At 43.5% G+C, this 22106-nt stretch overlaps 1 protein-coding gene and 1 non-coding gene across 3 annotated transcripts in view; both read right to left on the bottom strand.

Annotated features, from left to right (window-relative positions):
• UBAP2 (ubiquitin associated protein 2) overlaps positions 1–22106 on the bottom strand; it is a 132678-nt gene that overhangs the window by 62083 nt on the left and 48489 nt on the right. For both annotated transcript variants that reach the window (XM_063128313.1, XM_063128312.1), the window contains exons 8-13: positions 17972–18075; positions 11627–11679; positions 7814–7881; positions 4976–5165; positions 2188–2401; positions 1725–2002 (exon numbers count right to left, since the gene is read on the bottom strand). In XM_063128313.1, the coding sequence (XP_062984383.1) occupies positions 1725–2002; positions 2188–2401; positions 4976–5165; positions 7814–7881; positions 11627–11679; positions 17972–18075 (907 nt within the window). The remainder of the gene's footprint in view (positions 1–1724; positions 2003–2187; positions 2402–4975; positions 5166–7813; positions 7882–11626; positions 11680–17971; positions 18076–22106) is intronic.
• On the bottom strand, positions 4570–4653 carry LOC134400998 (small nucleolar RNA SNORD121A). The gene has a single exon (XR_010025630.1). It is a non-coding gene; the product is annotated as a small nucleolar RNA SNORD121A (small nucleolar RNA).

Below are 22106 nucleotides of genomic sequence, written 5' to 3' on the forward strand. Positions count from 1 at the left end.
ACATGAATACCCTGACTTTAAAAACTGTCTTCCAAAGCAGTTAACAAAAAATTAAAAAGTGTAACAATTAAAATGCATTCTACAAAATAAAATCCCTATGAACATAAAATAAAGCAGCTCTTAACAATAGAACAGCAAAAACTAGTAGACAGAATAAAAGTATACTCATTAAAAGCTCAGGAGGAAAAAAAGTAGTCTGAACTTAGCACCTAAACATTAACAACCAAGGTGCTACGTGTGAGTGTCCCTGGGGTAGGAATTCCAGAGCTATGAATTTCACAACACAGGAAAAAGGTCTATCTCTCGCCACCATCCAGTTGGGGGCACTCAGAACAGAGCGCCAGACAAGATCTCAAAAACAACAGGCATAACCATGCAGGAATAGGAGATTCTTCTGTTCTGGTGCCAGGAATAAAAGATCGAAACATGTAAAACAGGGAACTGACGTAATTACAAATCTAAGGATGCCTTAGATTCTAAGAAGCTATTTCATTTGCTGCCAGTCAGATTAATTATACAGTAGGAATTATAATGATTCTGGCAAACATAAACGTCACGCCATGGTGCAAGCAGTATTCACACCAGCAAAAGCAGAGTACACAGCCATTTCTGGGTAGCTTTGTATGATAACCCTGGAAGAATATCAAGCTGCGATCTTCTGGACATCTTAAGAATTCCCAGATTTGTAGAGTGCAGGTTGCTCAAAATTACCCCTATGTCAAGCTAAATGAACAACTGAGAAAATATCAATGTAGGTTACTTTGGTCCCTAAAACAAGCCCGCAGCCTGTACCTATACTGCTAAGTTTGGGCATATCAAAGGCATATTTCAACTGGTGGGTCTACAAGTTAAGGGCACACTTATTTTTAAAGCTATTTTGGTTCAGGTGCGTTATGGTAATAGAGAATAACAGAGAAAGAATTAAGGATAGCTTTTCCTCCTAGCTGTAGCTTTTGCTGAAAATGTTAATTTCCATAAACATTCTTCCATGCATACACACTTTTAATTAACTGATTAGGAGGCAGATAATCACAAAAAAAGCTCTTTTCATTGGTTGACAACCTCTGCCTATGTCCAGATTATGGGCCCATTCAGAAGACACCTTAAACCATGGCTTTAACCATAGTGGTTAAACCAGAAAGTCAGGCCGTGTTCAGAAGACAGCTTTAACCATGGTGAATAAGGCTTTTTGCTTTTGGTTAAAGCCATGGTTTAAGGTGTTTTCTGAACACAGCCAGGCTTTCTGGATTAACCATCATGGTTAAAGCCATGGTTTAAGGTGTCTTCTGAACACAGCCAGGCTTTCTGGATTAACCATCGTGGTTAAAGCCATGGTTTAAGGTGTCTTCTGAACACAGCCAGGCTTTCTGGATTAACCATCGTGGTTAAAGCCATGGTTTAAGGTGTTTTCTGAACACAGCCAGGCTTTCTGGATTAACCATCATGGTTAAAGCCATGGTTTAAGGTGTCTTCTGAACACAGCCAGGCTTTCTGGATTAACCATCGTGGTTAAAGCCATGGTTTAAGGTGTCTTCTGAACACAGCCAGGCTTTCTGGATTAACCATCGTGGTTAAAGCCATGGTTTAAGGTGTCTTCTGAACACAGCCAGGCTTTCTGGATTAACCATCGTGGTTAAAGCCATGGTTTAAGGTGTCTTCTGAATGGGGCCTATCAGTCTATCAAAGGCACCGCTACCACCGCAAGCCATCACGGCGCCATTCACCTTAGAAGCTGGGGGTATCCTCCGTTTCTGTGGCTTGATCTGTTTCTGCTGCGTTTGATGGACATGCGCCACCTGGCTATCTGGAGACAAGCTGGGGATGTGCAGCATCTTGCTGGCAGCCGCAGAACTGTCCCCCAGCGTTGTTTCTCGTGATTTCTGTGGAGCAAAGGATTCCAGTCCAGGGGGTGGGGCAGGCGCTCCCAGGGCCTGGTGTTGCTGCTGCTGCCGCTGGGTCAGTTGACTCAGAACCGGGGATGGTTCCGGCTGAGATTTGAAGTCTAGGCATTGTTAGCAAGAGAAGAGGGAGAGGGAGAGGAATGGAACAAGGTAAGTCAACCCCTGCTCCGGCGATTTTAGCACTGTCTTAGAGAAGCAACAAGTTCCATTACACAGCAATAAAGCCGGCATGCATCGCCCGCCCACCCCTGCTCCTAAGATTTTACTTTGTTCAATGAACACTTACCGAACTGGCTGAGGATAGAAGGCTGTGAAACTGAAGGTTTTACATCCCAGGACGATGCTGTGGTTGTGGAAACAGGGGAGTTCGTACTGAGAGAACTCTGGGTGGTGAACTGGCCCAAGCCGGGAGGCTTCAGCTGCTCCAAGATCTGAGATCCAGTGCAGTTGGCCAGTTTTGAAGAACTAAGCTCGCCAAACCCAGAACAGAGGACTGAAGACTATGCAAAGGGGGGGGGGGAGAGAAAGAGGGGGGAATAAATTACATACAAATCATATATACTTGGTTATTACATATTTTGCATTATAGTACAATATTAATAGTACATGTAAGTTACATTTAATCAGGGATAAAATACAAATATCTAGTGGTAATCATCTGGCTAATTCATGAATTAAATTCAGATTAAAAATGATGAAGATTCAACTGAGTTGGAGGATACAGATGGAGGCTTCAAAGGACTATGCCAACTCCAATTTTTCTTCTTCGCCCAGTTTCTCACTTGCAAGAATTCAGATGACGAAGACAATTCCTATTTTTCAAGCTTTCCTATTTTCGTCCCTCGAACCTTCCATCAGTGGGCAGTGTCTGCTCCTGGGGCCACATTTCATCTGCACAGAGCGCCGGCAGACAATGGGAAGAAAGCTCCCATGTAATGAAACCACCACCACCGTGTTAATGGATTTACATTGAACACAACTTACATGGTTGGAGAATGGGAGAGAAAGGGAGTGATGTCAATGAAAATTTAAGCCTGGTAAGAAGGTTGAAGGGGATTGGGGGTGGGTAGGGGGAGGAATCCTGTAACTTGAGCTAGTTATTCCGTGTCCTGCACTCTGGGAGGATCGAGAAGAGATCCTGGCCCTCCTCTGTGTGACAACCTTTCAACTATTTGAAGAGTGCTATCATGTCTCCCCTCAATCTTCTCTTCTCCAAGCTAAACATGCCCAGTTCATAGAATCATAGAATAGCAGAGTTGGAAGGGGCCCACAAGGCCATCGAGTCCAACCCCCTGCTCAATGCAGGAATCCACCCTAAAGCATCCCTGACAGATGGTTGTCCAGCTGCCTCTTGAAGGCCTCTAGTGTGGGAGAGCCCACCACCTCCCTAGGTAACTGATTCCATTGTCGTACTGCTCTAACAGTCAGGAAGTTTTTCCTGATGTCCAGCTGGAATCTGGCTTCCTTTAACTTGAGCCCGTTATTCCGTGTCCTGCACTCTGGGAGGATCGAGAAGAGATCCTGGCCCTCCTCTGTGTGACAACCTTTTAAGGATTTGAAGAGTGCTCTCATGTCTCCCCTCAATCTTCTCTTCTCCAGGCTGAACATGCCCAGTTCTTTCAGTCTCTCTTCATAGGGCTTTGTTTCCAGACCCCCTGATCATCCTGGTTGCCCTCCTCTGAACACGCTCCAGCTTGTCTGCGTCCTTCTTGAATTGGGGAGCCCAGAACTGGACACACTATGCCTCTGTACATCAGTTGCTGGGGATCCTGAGCAGGTGGGGTCCTTTGGCACTCATGTCCTTCTTGTGGGCTTTCCACAGGGAGCTGTTTGTCCACTGTGCAAACAGAATGCTGGACAAAAAAGCCCCTTGGTTTGATGCAGCATGGCTCTACTTATGTTCTAAGACAGGGGTGAGTAATATGCCCCACGCCAGTGGGGCCACCACTGTGGCAAACCAGTATGTCTTACTAAGGAATATTTAGCTTTTTACTGGGGGTGGGGGGTTGCCACCACCATAGCAAGAGTGTGGCCAGGTCATGGGGAGGGAAGAGATTGACCTCTAGTCTCCCAAAGTTGCCTATCCCTGTTCTATGAGGTCTCCGCCACCCATTTAATTGCAAAGACTTAAAAATAATTGCTCTTTTCATAAAAAAAAAGTTGCTGTCTGAGAAATCAGGGTATCTTTTAAAGAGATTGATACAACAAGTGACACTGCAGCCCTTTTTTACTTATGCTAAATGCACCGTGGAGAAAAATGTGAACCGGTTGCTAAGTCACCCCAAGCAACTAGCGTGACCTGCTTTTTCCACAAAGACTGTGGCTTAAACCTTTAGTGCTCACCCTCTACAGAGACTAAGCTTAAGCATATATTGCCGCACTGGAGAATTTCTTTATCCTGTTACCCTTCTCCTTTGTCAAAATTTGATTTGTAAATTCCTTGGGGCTTATGTTTTTTCCCCCCCTCGTATTAATATCTTTGTTTCTGGCTACCCTTTTGACAAAGTGCAGAGGGGGATAGATATTGATGCCAGATACATCAATGACGTGGTTGCAGTAGATGTAGCAAGAGTAGTAAACATACCATAAAGAGAGGGTAATGAACCTGAACATATTCTTCATTTGGGAAACTTGACACCTAGCCATATTAGCAAAGCAATTTTTACAGGACGAGAAGGCTCAGGAATTGTTCATTTCCACATGCAGCAGTCAGATATGTGCTTGGGAAAAAATACATCACAGTCTTCTATCCTGGAACTGCTTTGCTCTTCATGAATGCAACCTGCTTCATTTTAATTATTATGCACAAAGTGTAATCTGCTCTCCTTTCAAGAATCAATACAAGTAGGTCACTTCAACCGTTGACAGGGAACAAGCCAGTAAGCCAGAAATGGTCTCCCCAAGCAAGACCACAAACACAAAGGTTATCCTCTGCACGGGGAACGGTCACTTCCGCATCCCTACCATATTCACAACCTTCTAATTTCACTTCTGCAAATGGAGAGGAAAGGTGGCAAATGTTATTCAGTGCACAGGACGGCTCAGCATTTTAATAACCCAAAGGGCGACATTACCAGGCTCTGTGGAGAATAGGAGTTCACAGCGCTCGTGTTGCTTGCTCCCGAGGCCAGTTGAGAGTTGTGCTGGGAATTCGTGAAGACCAAAGCCTGCCCAAAGCCTTGCTGCTGGGGAGTCTCAAAGGAGTTTGCCTCGGTTTCTTGGCCAGAAGTCCCGGGCTTCTGCAGCAGCGTCCCCAGGTCAACGCTGCAAGACAGAAAACCGTGGAGAGGACGGGGATCAGAGTTGGAGAGGAATCAAAGTTATCCAGCAGTCCTTGCCCAATGCCGCAAGACAGGATCTCCTATACTTCAAGTATCCCTCACAAGTTTAATTTTTGTGAACCGCCTGGAGAGCTTCGGCTATTGGGTGGTATAAAAATGCAATAAAATCAATCAATCAATTAAGTGCCTTTCCAACCTTCTTTGACAGCCTCCAAAGCGATTACATAGCTTTCCAAGGCTAGCCTTTGGTTAGAGGTTCTTCCTAATGTTTCACTATACCTAGCTTAAGAGACACTCAAAATGTGAAAGCAAGGCAGGCAACATGTTTAGCAATGAAAGCTCTCAGAAAAATATGGCAAGCAGAATGCGGATATTTTAAGTGTGTAAATTAACCTAAGTTGCAAATCATTTTTGCAATCTTGACTGGTGCCAAACGACAATACTGAGACTTCTATCTGCAAGTAGCAGATCATTCATCTGGGTGAAATTCCTGATCAACATGGTGACCAGACAAAAAAAAAGGGGGGGGATATAGGGATTGTAGTAGAATAATTAATCCATCATCTCAGTTAAACAAGCCTCCATATTTGATTTATGCCAATCATTTATTTATTTTTGCTCTTGCCAAAAAAAACCTCCAAACCAATGAAAAGAACTAGAGTAATATTTTTTTTTCTTAAAGCAAGCAAAGTCTAGATATTAGCAAGCAGGAGCAAAACACAAATCCTTTAATCCCCTGGGCTTCTCTAAGACACACCAAATGGTTGTATCGCAGGGCCGTCCCTCTAGTGTGGCACTCCAGCTCACGTTCTGCAGCTACCATATGGCCTGTAACAGGTTCCTTAGGGAAGGACGCTAGGGAAAAAAGCAGTATCACCCCTCCTTGCCACTACTAATCCCTTGATCTGTAGATTGCATTAACAAGCCAGGGACTCCGTAGTCTAGTAGCTCTGGTGCATGATCAGCTCGTGCCACCAAAGCAACAGTCCTCTCAGGATCCAAAGGAGATTAATATTTCTCCCAGGTAAATTACGTTTGAACAAGGTTTGGGGTTTTAGAAAGAAGCAGACAAATTCCAATCTGAACTGAGAGTCTTCACAGACACAATTACAGCAGTGACTTATTTATTTATTTATTTTATTACATTTATATACCGCCCCACAGCCGAAGCTCTCTGGGCGGTTTACAACAATTAAAAATAGTAAACATTAAAAGTATACAAAAAATTTAAAAACATAAAAACAGTATAAAAACAACAGTATGGACAGCTGAGCTTCAAAGCTGCAAACTAGATGAAGGGATGTGTTTGTGTAGGGATAAATAAATAGAAAAGAGAGGGATACAGATACAGAAATATGAAAGGCTTCATTCCATTCTCCTTCGCCCAAAGTTGAAAGCCCAGTGGCCCCCTGCCTCAGAATGGGGCCCTTTGTTGCAGCCCATGGCACCCATCTACATATGCTGGTACGCCCAACTCTTATAGGTAGCTAGCCTTCTTTACGTCCTGAGCCCCAACCATTTACGGGAAGGGCTGGAAGAGGACAAAACTGAAATGTTTTCAATAAGGGCCATTAGAGGAACTTAAAACAAGCGTGCAGAATAAAACATCTGTACCACTCCTGGGGCACGCGGATTTAATCAGCCCACAAGTATTTTAATGAGCCCTGCTGTGTTTCATGCGTAATTTATTTCTGAGAATTGTTGCAGCTTCTTATAAAATGATATATATATTTGCATTACTTTAGCCTCTCTTATAGAATCATAGAATAGCAGAGTTGGAAGGAGCCTATAAGGCCATCGAGTCCAACGCCCTGCTCAGTGCAGGAGTCCACCTTGAAGCATCCCTGACAGATGGTTGTCCAGCTGCCTCTTGAATGCCTCTAGTGTGGGAGAGACCATCACCTCCCTAGGTCATTGACTAGATAGACGAATTTTCTGGTTCATAGTATCATAGAATAGGAGAGTTGGAAGGGGCCTACAAGGCCATCGAGTCCAACCCCCTGCTCAATGCAGGAATCCACACTAAAGCAACCCTGACAGGTGGTTGTCCAGCTGCCTCTTGAAGGCCTCTAGTGTGGGAGAGCCCACAACTTCCCTAGGTAACTGATTCCATTGTCGTACTGCTCTAACAGTCAGGAAGTTTTTCCTGATGTCCAGCTGGAATCTGGCTTCCTTTAACTTGAGCCCGTTATTCCGTGTCCTGCACTCTGGGAGGATTGAGAAGAGATCGTGGCCCTCCTCTGTGTGACAACCTTTTAAGTATTTAAAGAATGCTCTCATGTCTCCCCTCAATCGTCTCTTCTCCAGGCTAAACATGCCCAGTTCTTTCAGTCTCTCCTCATAGGGCTTTGTTTCCAAACCCCTGATCATCCTGGTTGCCCTCTTCTGAACACGCTCCAGCTTGTCTGTGTCCTTATTGTGTTGTGGAGCCCAGAACTAGACACAATACTCTAGATGAGGCCTAACCAGGGCCGAATAGAGAGGAACCAGTACCTCACGTGATTTGGAGTGTTACCCTAGGTAACTGATTCCATTCGCTCTCTCTCTCTCACACACACACGCACACACACTAACTATGTTGTGGGAATGGCTTCTCCAGACGTAGAATAGAGGGGGCAGGGGAAGATATACCTTTGCCCAGGAGCAACATGGTTCTCAGCTGGAACAGATGAAGCAGTGAAGACCTTCGTTTCCGAAAGCTAAGACAAATGGCAAAGGGGAGAGAAATTATATATTAACTATTTTAAGTCCATTTTTTTCAGGAGACAATATTCATGGAGACATACAAGAACTGCCATGTTGAGTGAGACCAAATGGCCCATCTAGTTTGCCTCAAACTATGGTTGTTACAAAATGACTTCATGAGAGAAACGGTAATACAAAGCAGACATTTTCAAGCTGGATTGCAAATCAGCCTCCCTGCTCAGGGCAAACAGAGCTGGCCCTGAACCACCTGGGAACCAAATATAAAATACAACGAGAAGTTCTCTGTACCCTCTTTTCTACAACTGATACACAGTGGACACAAGATTTAAGGAGGATGCAACGTTGGAGGCCACGGCATGTGCAAGTTTGAGCTGTAGCCCATCTCTTGAGCTCCAAAACATTTCTGATTCATCACCGCACTAGAAAATGTAATGAGACCTCAGTAGGCCCCCGTAACAACCTTCTTAGCCCACCAACTTTTCTGATTACTATGTACTTTTGATACAGCTGTCTTGTACTTCATTCTCAGGGCTGCAAAAGACTTCTATTACGGCAGTTAAGAAAGGCCAATACAGGACAAGCAAGCACCCCTGAAAGACTTAAAATTTCAAGATTGTTTTCATGCCCAGCTGAGCCAGAGGGAACAACAGTGTGTCAGGGGCCTGCATTGATAAACCCTGTCAAGCAAGTTACAGCCAACCCCAAAACAAGGAGGGGTGGAAGAGTCTCTACTCCCAAAGAAGATCAGCTAAGAGATCCGTCTCTAGACTGCGTTCTCCTTGCAGCCGGAACTCACTGCAGGGAATGGTAAACAGGCCACTACTTGGACAGCCTGCTGAAGACTGTGGCATTTATTAAACCACATGATGTGCCCAGCAGCTGCAACAGTTTTTGTTACACAGAGCCAACGAGGTTTCTGAGAAGTAATTTAATCTGATAGCTGTCTGGGAAAACCCAATCATGGCATATCAGAAAAACAACAGCAAAAATCCCTCATGGCATCATGGCAAGTTCCTTGAAACAAACAGCTGGCAAATCTGCGTCTGTCAGTTGCTCTGTGAGAGTCGCGTTACCACACTCGCACCTTTCGAGAAAGATTCATCTGTTCAGGAGCGACCTCAGGACTCGGCTATTGCTTTGAATGTTAGTCACTGCCATGACACAGGCTCTGAACCCCAGACCCGGCCGAGGCTACTCCCTGCTCAAGCCAAGCACCACCGCTTGATACGCCTGAGGCAAGGGATAAAAACCACCTTCCTCCAAACTATGTGGAGAAAAGGGTTAAATGGAGAAGGATTTCAATATATAAAATAAAACACTGTGAGTTATATGTGCTGAGGTGAATTATTGACAGAGTGGGTGCTAAATGTGTAAATTTCAGATGATAAATGCCAAACAGACACGTGGGATTTTTGTGGTAGTTAAAAACAAAATAATTGAAATTTATTTTTAAAAGTTCACAAACTTTGTTTCAAATAAAACATTTAAAAACCTTTTTGAAACCTTTCATCCAATCCTTTCACCCATTCCCATACACGCTTTCCTTTCTCTCACACAATCACTCTTGAGCTTTCTTATCTGTATTGATTAATATACATCAACTATGTGCACACCACACTCCAAAGACACACTCTCTACACTGAGGCCATTGCTAGACCAGGCGTTAGCCCGGTGTGAGGCTCGGTCTCCCTCCTGTGCATCCAGACGACGCACAGGGGATTCCGGGGTCAGGCCGGGCTAAAGCCTCCCTTAACCTGGCATAAGCGGATTCGCTTATGGCCCAGTTTTTCCGCGGCCCCGGCCTGAGGCCTAGCAGGGTCCATGGCTTTTTCCGGCTGCTCGCTTACTCGCGAGTAGCCGGGAGAAGCCACGGACTGGGCACAGCGCTCATAGGAGCGCTGTGCCCATCAGGCCGGGGGGGGGGATCACGGGGTGGGGGAGAGATAGGGGCCAGGGGGAAGGCCGGACCTGGCAGGAGAGAGGGTGGGGGAGAAGGACGGGCACGGGCATGGCGGACAGGGGATGGGGGGAGAAGAGCGGGCATTGGGGACGGGGCAGGGGGAGAAGAGCGGGCATCGGGGGCGGGGGGCAGGGGGAGAAGAGCGGGCATCGGGGGCGGGGGGCAGGGGGAGAAGAACGGGCATTGGGGGCGGGCCTGGCAGACTGGGGGGAAAGTAGGACGGGGGACAAGGCATCAGGCATGGGGGGAGGACGGGCGAGCGAGCGGGCGGGGGGGCATCAGGAATTGTGGGGGGGATCAGGGGCAGAGGGAGCAGGGGGGCCTTTAATTTTTTTAAAAAAAATCACTTACCTGCTCCGGCGGTGCGCTCCTGCGCACATGGCCCTTTAACTGCTCAAAAAAATGTTAGACGCGACGGGGCTTCCCCTTGCCCCGTCTTACATGTGGAAAAGGGCGACGGCGCACGCTAGCTGTAGCGCGCCGTCGCCCCGACTCCCGGCCGGATTTTCAGGTAGGTCTAGCAAGGCCCTGAACCTCAAATTTCCCAGAACTTAAGTACTCTAAACACAGAGAGCACTAAAGACTCTAAGAGTACCTAAAAACTCCCACTCAATCCCCTCAGTCCTTCCCTTATATATCCCTCCTCCCCGCTCCCAAGACATCCTAACTCCGCCCACTCAGGCCAACATTCTAAACTCACCACAGACTTACAAACTGCAGACATACATTTGGCAACTGACTTGTGGGGTGTAACGCCACAGTCACCCACCAAACACACAAACCATTTTAACAGAAAAGCTTCCCAAGCTACCTCCAATACCAGATGCCAAGGAGAAACAGGCGGAGAACTGTCACATTCGTTCCCTGCTTGTGAGCTCTGTCTGTTGGAAGCAGAAGGCTCAACTAGATGGGTTGGGGTCAATTTAGTGCAAAAATATTTCTCTTCCAGCTACCAGTTCCGTGTTGTAGATAGGATGCACATGGAAGCTGCCAAATTAACAGAGGAACTGGCAGAGATGGCAAAACTTACAGTGATAATGAGAGAAAGGTCAACAGTCACATTTATGTTGGAATGGAAACCTTTGACAGAATATTTGAAAGAGACAGAGAAAAATGATGTATTTGTTTGTGGATTTTAAATCAGGGGGAAAGGGAACAATTCAATGAATCTAATGTATGTAAATTAGGTGGAAGGGTAATTGAGAAATTAAGGGGCATTTCTGGCATGAAGAGGGCGAAAGAAGAAATATATATATTCTCTAACCTCACCCCTAAAAAATTTTTTAGTGTAATTGTAGTTATTTGTATTTTTGTTGGTATGTGTTTGTATGACGTGTGATGTTTGCTTAGATGTTGTTGGAAAAAATAAAAATGATGAAAATCAAAAAAAGGAAGTTGCCAAATTAACAGGGAGGTGCACACTCACATTCCGCAAATGGAGCAAGTAAGTCCCATGGATGTCAGTAGGGCTATCCATGAATGAATCTGTATAATTGTGCCTTTACTATAAAGGCCCACATCAAATTTGGGATGTTACTCAAACATATCTTTTCGAAGAAACTTTTTTGTACAGGCTAGATGAGATCTGTCTTGGACAAGTTATTTTTAAACAATATCTCAAATTCAAAGTCAGCCACGTTAAACAACGTCCAAGAAGTAGTAGTATCCAGAAGTCCGGAAAAAATGCTCTACGTAGCTCCTTTAGAAGGAAGCGGCACTGGATGATCACAGAATGAACTGAATGTTCCTGCCGACCCAATAAATATATAGAGACTTACATCTTCATTCCAGTCTTCAGCTGTCCATTCTTCTATTGAGTTCTTCCATGCTCCTGTAGCAATGAAGGAGAGAACAGACAAGCCATCAGCCCCTAAATCCTGGTGCCACTGGAAATCCATGTGGCTTAGAGTAGTAATTTCAAGATACCAGCCAACGTACTTCTTGCCAAGGCTTTTAGCAATAAAAAAGCCAAGCTTATCAGCACGTGAAGAAAAACAGATACGTTATTGAAGAATCCATTCACTGAATAAGACAAGACAATCACACACACAACTTTTACACTGTCTTCCACGCCAACCATGGGAGTTGTTTTTTATGGTCAGTATTTTGCTTATAGCTTCAGAACAACCCAATGATTGCCTCCAAATGCTGATGGCAGTCACAGGGCAACACCATCACCATCAGCAGTGCAGGGTGATTCAGAATTCCACAGCAGACATGCAGTGAGGTAGAGCAGAGATTAGGGTGCAGCAACATCTATTTCTCATTTCATTTGAAAATGTCTGTGCTACACTTCAGTAGATACTCAGGACAACATAGTTTATATCTATACATATATGACAAGAATAGGCCATTCTGCACCACACAATTCAAGCAGTGCCCTCTATACTTGGGTTTCGGTTACCGCACCTTAAAAAAGGTCTTGTACAGCTGGAAACAGTGCAGAAAAGGGCAAGTAAAATGATCAAGTGACTGGAGCATCTCCCCAATGACGGAAGGTTACAATTGTTCAGCTTGGAAAAAAGGAGACTAGGAGCAGACATGATAGAGGTGTACAAAATTATGCATGGTGTGGAGAATTTGGATAGGGAAACATTTTTCTCCCTCTCTCATAATACCAGAACCCAGGATCATCTCATGAAGCTGATTGGTGGGAGATTCAGGACATATAAAAGGAAGTCCTTCTTCACACAGTGCATAGTTAAACTATGGATAAATTCCTGGAGGAGAAGGCTATCAACGGCTACTAGTCCCGACGGCTATGTGCTGCCTCCAGCATCAGAGGCAGTAAGCCTGTGTGCACCAGTTGGGAGGGTGCTGTTGTACCATGTCCTGCTTGTTCATCCCTGGTTGACAGCTGGTTGGCCACTGTGAGAACAGAGTGCTGGACTAGATGGACCCTTGGTCTGATCCAGCATGGCTCTTCTTATGTTCTTTTATTTCCATACAGATAATGTGTAAAATTCCACTGCCACACAGCTAGGACAGACACACTGTCATCATCTTAAGAAAAAGACAACCACCTCACTGTCTTTATAAATGTGAAGAACTTATGCAATTCAACGTCGCAGGGCAAAAAGGGAGAGTCTAGGTGCAATTCTCTGTGGTGGCACCCTGGCTCGGAACAGTCTCTTCAGATAGTTTCAACTGCCATTGGGTTTACTATTTTTTATTTTTGCTTTTTGGTTTGTGATTGGTAACTCTGCTTTTTACCTGGTTTATGCAGTCACTGGGTTTTATAGAATTTATTTTTATTTTGTTGTGTTTCTATTCTGCATTGTAAACCTGCTCTGGGAACCTCTGAATTGAAGAGCATGCTGTTAAACTAAAATAAACCGTGCATCAAGCAGTGAGGACAGCTGGTGAACAAGCTCAATATAAAGGTTTCACATAAAACAAGGTCTTTTACTTGTTTAAGCACAATTTTTCACTGAGCAAAAGGAGGGCAGTGACATGGTAGGTCTAATTTAAAAACAAAAAAACCATGAAGACTCCAGGCCAAGTTTTTTCGCATATTCCACACTACTGTGAAATTCCAAAATCAGGTAGTGTGAAATATGGAATATGAAATTTTAAGATGAAAGAGATTCGTGTTCTTCACTCTTTCAAACCATTAGCACCCCTTCCCACCATGCTTGCAAGTGTCTCCCTGCCATCATGAAGACTAGAAACTTAAAAAATAACTAAAATATTCAAGGCTACCCGTGGACCTCCTATCGTGCTCCAGCCAGATTGTTGACCGGGGCTGGTTACAGGGAGCAGACAACTCCCCTGTTAAAACAGCTCCACTGGCTTCCAGTCTGTTTCCGGGCACAATTCAAAGTGCTGGTTATGACCTATAAAGCCCTATATGCCTCGGGTCCACGTTATTTGAAAGACCGTATTCTCCCTTATGAGCCTGCCCGTGCTTTGAGGTCTTCTGCAGAAGCCCTTCTTTCAGTCCCACCATCTTCACAGGTGCGCTTGGTGGGAACAGGGGAGAGGGCCTTCTCGGTGGCTGCTCCGGTGCTCTGGGACTCTCTTCCCGGGGAAGCTAGGCTGGCTCCCTCCTTGAGGGGCTTTCGGAAGCAGGCGAAAACTTGCTTGTTCCAGCAGGCCTTTGGAGAATAATTTGGCCCTCCATCTATGTTAATGTCTTATAATTTTGTTGTGTATTTTAAATGTTTATGGTTTTGTTTCCCGCCCCCGCCCCCCATGTATGTTTTAAACTTTGTAAGGCCGCCTTGAGGCCCAGCATTGGGCAAAAGGCGGGATACAAATAAATATAATAATAATAATAATAATAATAATAATAATAATAATAGTCAGGGAGCTTCATATGGTATCCGCAGCCACCCTCAATTAGTATGCAAGCTAAGTATACTCACATGTAAACACCTGTAAATTCAGTTTACGAATGAATTTGTGAGGGGCGCTATCAGGTATGTGCTAACCATAAGGTCACCTCTGGTATATCTTCCCTGCACACACTTCTAAACAGCCATGCGATTTACGGTCAGTAAAAACTGTGTATTTACTGCTCTAGCAGACAATCCAGTCTGCTAGACTTCAATCAGGTTGCATAGGCCTTCTTCCCTACCTTTATATTATATATTATTTATACAAAAAACAAGCATCTACATTATCTAACATTCCTACAAAATTTCATTCTAGACAGGTAATGAGTGTGTCATTAAAACAAGTTTAAAATCCAAACAATTAAACAATTTGTCAAAACTTGGTAAACCTCACCTCTGACTCAGGATATATAACAAGGAAAACATTTCTATCTGTCAAAATCCAAATTATATCTAGCGTTCATAAAGACAATAAAAGGGTGCCAGGCATTGGAAAAATAGGTAGTCTTTTATCTATCATCTCTTAAAAAGACGTCCTCTGTTAGTTTACTCATCTCCGCAAGCGTCCACACTTTACACAAGCATTCTTTCAACCTGGGGACTCCTCCCCGTTTCTGGCAACCAAAATTCTAGCAGCCATCAATAGATTCTGAATCATCTCTATGTGTGGGATCTATCAGTCTCTCTATATAACCAAGCAGGACTATTAGAGGGACACAGGATATAGAAACAAGTGCAATTATTGATATTGAACATACAATTCCCCCCCTCAAAAAAATTAAAGGGCATTCCCACCAGATATGCAGAAAATTAATATTGTCATTTCTGTATTACCAACACCGTTTTTCAGTTCCCATAAATATGACTCAATTGATTAGGTGTCAGAGAGCATTTATATAGTATTTTATAATGATCTTTCAAATGAATGCTAGAAAACATGCCCGGCCTTGTAAAAAAAAATACCTTCTTCCACATCTATGTTATAATTCTACAGCCAATCACTTTTTCTAATCTAGTTTTGAAGCTACTACCCTTATTTTCATCTCTCGCGATAATTAATGGATAAATCTTGTGACAACAAACCTTTCTACTTCTTTCGTTCATAAATTATTTCCTCAAAAGTAGTTAAACCTGAATTCAATGCACCATAGTAGCAATCACATACCACGGTGTGCTAGGACATGCATTGAGTCATTAGGCAAGCATCTTTAAACAGGCTGCACCGTGGTATGCTATCAAATTGGAGACTGAGTCCTCCTTTTTCATACGCTTTTTCTAAGATCTTTGCTGAAACTCTTGGTCTCTTCCTTTCCCATATAGAATGTAATCATATAGCCTGCCATTTCTTTAACATCGTTAATGATACTGCCCTGGTATCAACATAGTTTCAGAAAATTATTTCTTTAATTTATTTATTTATTACATTTATATACCGCCCCACAGCCGAAGCTCTCTGAGCGGTTCATGAAGGTTAAAACAGTAAACATTAAAAGTATACAAAATTTAAAAACCATCAGAAACATAAAAACAGCCGTATAAAAACATTGGTATCCATTTATTTTCAAAAACAAACTATCTTTGGTATGACATTCTTTTTAATGATAGCAATTCTACTCATTTAAGAGATTCCTTTAGGGGACTATTTTTTAAACTCTAACACAACAGAATCAAACAAAGGCTGATAATCACACTAATAAACACATTGTTGTTTTTATACTTTTTATGTTTTTGATAGTTTTTAAATTTTGTATACTTTTAATGTTTACCATTTTTAATTGTTGTAAACCGCCCAGAGAGCTTCGGCTGTGGGGCGGGGTATATAAATGTAATAAAATAAATTAATAATATGATTTTTCTATTTCAGAAGTTAACCAAACACCTAGATAAGTCACTGGCTCATGGATCCACCTGACCCATATTTGGTGACTACCATATTCCTGATTTCTAATGGAAAATTAAGTCCCATATATTCTGTCATGGGAACATTTACTTTATATCCTGATACATTTCCAAAATCTGATATTGAATAAAAATGAAGAATTTTGTTAAAAAAAGCTTAAGACCATCTGCATATAAACTAATTTTAAAGTTAGTAGGCCAACTTTATATCTGATATTACATTGGATGAACAAATCTTGATGGATAAAGATTCAATACAGCAGATCAAAAGCACAGCAGGTAAGGTACAACTCTGTCTTGTTGTTCTACTTATTTGAAAGAATTCAGAATTACAGTTATTAATAGTTATTAATAAAAAGTGTGGCACTTGGTTTATCATGCAGGGCTTTGATATAATTTAAGAAATTCCAGCATTGAATCTCTCTAACATCTTATATAGAAATTTATGATCCATGTGATCAAAAGCTTTTTCAGCATCCAAGAAAGCGAACACCATTTATTACTAAAACAGGATCCGTTCAGAAGATCCACCGCTCTCCTTGTACGATCTGATAACAACCTCCCTGCTAGAAAACCTGTTTGATCAGGATGATTAGGCTGCTGTTTAACTTTTTCGTATAAACTGATGTTAGAATTCTATAATCTTTTCTAATTTAGTCTTTTAGTTCTGTTGTTTTATAGCTGTTATTGTATTTTACATCTCTGCATTGCAACCAGGTTTTACTTTGGTTTTACTTTCATACTGTAGCTTAAAGCCTTTAAATTTTATGTCGTATTTTATGCTGTACTTTGCGTTTTTAATTGTCGTGAACCACCCAGAGAGCTTCGGCTACTCGGCAGTATAGAAATGCAATAAATAAATCTTGGTTTAAGAATGATATTGGATGATAAGGTGAAGTCAATGATGTCTCCCTTCTCTAAAGTTTGACATTCACAAAACTGGGGGCCCACAACTATATTTGCTACTCATTAGGCTTCTTCTTCTTCTTCTTCTTCCTCCTTCCTCCTCCTCCTCCTTCTATTATTATTATTATTATATTCTGATGAGAGCTACTGTCTTCTCTTGAAGAAGGAAAAGCATAATGGCTCTTCCTGATGTTGCACCAAACATCTGTTGCAACACAGACCTGGAAAGGAGGATGAAGACATAAGAAGAGCCATACTGGATCAGACCAAAGGACTACCTATTCCAGAATTCTGTTCACACAGTGGCAAACCTGGGCTTACTACAGGCATCTGGTTTGCCACTGTATTGCACTCAAGAAGGACTTGAGTGCAATAGTGCCCTCCTGCTCATGTTCCCCAGCATCTGATACTGAGGTGGACATGCTGCCCTCTGATACTGTAGGTAATACGTAGCCATACAACCAGAGCTTTTGCCCCTACACTTATAGTGGACCTTGGAGGATGCTCTGAGCATCTCTGAAGCTCACTGTCACTGTAGCCACAAACGGTCACCATCCTCTAGAGAGGAGCAGGGTCACTGGCAAGCACAAAACCAAAGAAGCATCAAGACACACACACACACACCAACCAGAATTCTTATGAAGGTCACCCAACCATTCTCCTCCCCCACTATAACAAAAGGGTTATTTATGGAAAGAATCCTTTTCAGATATAGGATCAGAGACAGCATAATCTATCCAATACAACTGCAGCAGTCTCCAAAGCCATTTCCCTACCTACAATTCTGCATTTCTCAAGGACGGAGACCATAGCCTACTTCTATATCCAGAGAGGAGACAGACAGACAGACAGACAGACAGACAGAGACACACACACACACACACACACACACACACACACACACACAGAGCATGCAACAGTTATGCCAATGATACTTCTACCAGATGTGTAGTTCTCAAACTTTTCGTTAACTTGCCTCACCTGTTCCATCATCTCCATCATTCTGCCCAGCCTCCCAAGACTCTTGTTTTGCTCCAAAGCCATCTGTGGCAGAAGATTCCGTATAATCTGCAGGGTTAAATGTCCTACAGGTCAAGAGAGTTGAGAAAGTCAGAAATCGACAGAAAACGGAGCTTATGTACCTGCCTTAGCCGGAGTCAGACCATTGGTTTGTGTATCCCAGCACCGTCTCCTCTAATTGGCAGAGCCTCTCCCTGAAGTCTTAAAAGTATTCCCAAGATCCACTACTTCCGATCCTTTTAACTAGAAAGTTCTGGCTATTGAATCTTGGACCCAATACATACAAAGCATGCACTCTTCCATAGAGATATTGAATAGGGAAGTGCCACCATGAACATATCCTGCAACTATGAAAGTAAGCGCTTTCTTTTACAGAATTAACAGAACTGGACTGAAGGTGGAGGGGAGAAGAGAAGAACTCTTTCCTAATTTGGTTGTTTTAATAAAATGGCAACTGGGGTTAATAAAGCAGACTGGACAATAGCTTAATGGTACAGCATCTACTTTGCATGCATTCCCCCCGCCCCGATTCAATAGCTGACATTTCCTCTCCCAGGACCTCAGTCAACAGGCGTGGGAAAACCTTGGGAAGCCACACGGTGTCGGAATAGAGTACTGGCTGAGATCAACCAATGGGCTAACTCAGCACAAGGCAGCTCCTTCTACATATTAAATAGCAGTAGTTAGGACAAAATATGCTTTAAAAGATCAGTAAGAAAGGACAGGCTACTTACCTGTAACTATGGTTCTTCGGTCATCCATGCAGTCACATATATGAGTTCTGTGCCTGTGTAGAGCCTCCGTCAGAATTTTCTAGAGTCGTGGTGCTTAGGCAGGACTCCTGACCCACCTCTCTCTCACACAGGCCCAAGAGTGGGGCTCCCTTCTTTCCCCTGAAGTTCCTCTGAGAGTACCAGAGCGACACCCCCAAACCAAGAGGAACGTGAAAAATACGCCAAAACACCTGTCGTGGGATGGCATGATTTGTGTGACTGCATAAATGCACTGCAAACAACCTGTTCTCCATCTTTGTGGTCTTCCTGTATCACACAGATAGGTGATTATCTAGCTGATTCACCAAAAGAGGAGGGAACAGGTTGTCAAGTCAGTACAGCTGAAAGCACTGCCCATCCAAAAGAACTCTCCTTCCCGGCTTGAACATCGAGGCAGTAGTACTTAATAAAGGTTGTAGGTTCTCAAAAAAGCACCTGAAGAGGTGACAGTCCACGTGGAATGGGCCTGTACTGACTGTGGCACAAAGAGCTGAGCCAGGGTATATGGTTTCTGAAACCCAAATGAATATTCAGTCCGATGAAGATAGAAAGCTAAAGCCCTTCATACGTGTGAAGGGAAGACTCCAAAGGTGTGATTGGGTTTGGGAAGAAGACAGGAAGAACAATTTCCTGGTTCAAATGAAAATGTAAAGGCAGTAAAGTTGGAACCGGCCTGGGTATCACCTTGTCCCTGCGGAGGACTGAATATAGGGGATCGAACCGGAGGACCATCAGATCACTTGCTTGATGTTCGGAGATAATGTCAACAAGGAAAGTAATCTAAAATCTGACATAGCACATGGTTCAGAAGGTTGGACATTAAAGCACTCAAAACCATGGATAGGTTTCAGGTGAGGATTGGCTGGGAGAGTAGAGGATATAAGTTCTTTAGACCCTTTAGAAATTGCTGGGCTATTGGATGGAAAAAAAACCCCATATGCCTCTGGATCTGAGAGTAGAATGCAGACAACACGGTCAAATAAACTAGGACAAAGAAGACCCTTGATCATGAAGCATTAATAGGAACTGAAAAACAGGAAGAGAACAGGAAACAGGATCAACTAGTTAGCATACAAATGGACTTGCCACTTAAGCACGTAGGAGTGGTGGGTACTGGGCTTTTGTGCCACTTCTAGAACTTTCAACATCTAAGGAGTTAGGTGAGGAGGACAAATCCACAAAGCTGTTACCAGGATGGAGGTGAGAAGTCCAAGGCTGAGACAGTGTAGTTGTCACAGTGTACACCCTCTGTGCAGCCATCCTCTGAACTCTGGTGACCTCTGTAATTGGGCAACTCTCTTTGGGTTCGAGAAAGGCATGTTTCTTTTCTATAGAGGCCTGGTGGGAAACCTCTGGTGGGTTGGACTCGATGGCCTTTTAGGTCCCTTCCAACTCTACCGTTCTATGATTCTACAAGGCGATCTTTTGTCCCAAGAATAAGAGGGTGATCAAGAGTAGTAGTCCATGTATAGTTCTCACCAAGATGACCCCCATCCTCTCCTGTCCATGTAAAAACAGCAAGAACATCTCCTGGAATCTGGCAAGCAATGATACCAAGGGAACATCGCATGGGTGATATTGTTGGGAAGCTCAGATCACACAATAGGTGGTGTGGTGAAAACTCTCTTCTCTTTTCTTCTGAAGTTGAACCCATAACTTGGGCTCCATCCTAGACTATGGGCGATTTGTGTGATGAACTCTGTACCATCTGAATAGGTGAGTTACAGCTGTGAGACGGTGGGAGCGGAGGCTGCATCACCCTGAGGAACAGGAGATGGCATTGGTGTAGGATATGAATCTTCCTCTGGCAAAAACAGACCTCTCTTTCTTCTTCAGCTCTGCAGCCCAATGTGTAGAAGAGCATTTAAACTTGGCCCTTTTTGCAATGGCCCAATGGAAAAGGCAAAGATTGTGCTCATTGGGTGGTGGTAATTTGCTCCTGCAGTCTGCAGGCTTACAGAAGGGGGGGGCAAAGGGCCATAGACTGTTGTTACGGGGGGGGGGGGGGGAGCAGCAAACATACAAAAATAAAAACAAATGATTAAAGGAGTGTTTTAGAACCAAAAAAAGAGAGGAATAGGAAGAATAAATCTCAAGAAAAACACTCCACTCAACCGCCTAACAAGCAATTTAGTACAGAAAGCTCTCAGTGGTGATGCTGTGGCAGCAGTCATAGAGAAACTGTGGGGAAATGTGGGAGCGCCCACCCACCCCGGGATGCCTAGGAGGGGTAGGGTGGGCTTCCCACCTAAAGGTCTCAGCTCTAGACAGTTCCAACAGAGGCTCTGCACAGCACAGAACCCAGATGTGTGATGCACAGAGACAACGGGGAAGAACTTTGGGACCCTTAAGTACTACATAAAAAGCAAATTCATAAGCAAGTCACTATTGATTTTCACTTAATACAACTCCGCTTCAAAATGTTCTGAACACATTAATGGAAACCAAATACAATGGGGTTTTCAGGGTTGGTATTAGATCTGGCTCTGCACATGGATGGCTGAGTGACTTTTGTAGACAGAAGAACCTTTCACTGACTCTGGTAGGTGTGCCACCTGTGTCCCCTTCCTGGAGAAAATGACCCTGACACCCTTGTATGTGTCTTAAATACCTCTATATTGGAGTACTGTAATGCACTCTGGCTTTGAAGAGCTCAGAAACTCCAGCTGGTTTAGAATGCAGCAGCCAGGTTGTTAAATAGGGCTTGCTGGTTTGAAAGTAGCACCCCAATGCTTAAAGTTCTTCACCAGCTTCCAGTGAAATTCAGCGATGGTGTTTATCTGTAAACCCTAAATCGACATGTTCTCTGAAAGGCTGCCTTCACACATATAAGCCTGCCCATTTACTGAAACCATAATCTGGTGACCTATACTGGGTAATCCCAACTTTGAAGATCAGGCAGGTAGTTGCCAGCACAGGCCGTCTTGGTGACGGTACCTGGGCAAAGGAAAAGCTTCCTAGAGACATTCTTTCCCTGACCACACTCCCTTTTCGTTGACCCCAGCAACGCTATTTTTATTTGAAAGATGATGATATATTGGTATATTGTTCTAGGGCCCTTCTGCTATTTCTTTATTAGCTGTTGCTGTGTATTTTGTTCTAGTAATTTTAAAGGTAATCTTGCGTGTTTTTACTCATTTGAATTGTATTTTATATATTCATTTGGCGTCTTGTAGTGGACTATATGAAATTATACTCACTCATTCCCCTTTACAAACAGCAATATCCTTGGCCTTGCATGCACCCTCCTTGCTCATACACAGTAACATTTGAACTGGGAGAACCCATAGTTATTTGAATACGAAAGCTTATTGACTTAAAGA

This window comes from Elgaria multicarinata, chromosome 6 (assembly GCF_023053635.1).
Source record: "Elgaria multicarinata webbii isolate HBS135686 ecotype San Diego chromosome 6, rElgMul1.1.pri, whole genome shotgun sequence".
NCBI classification, from domain to species: Eukaryota; Metazoa; Chordata; class Lepidosauria; order Squamata; family Anguidae; genus Elgaria; species Elgaria multicarinata.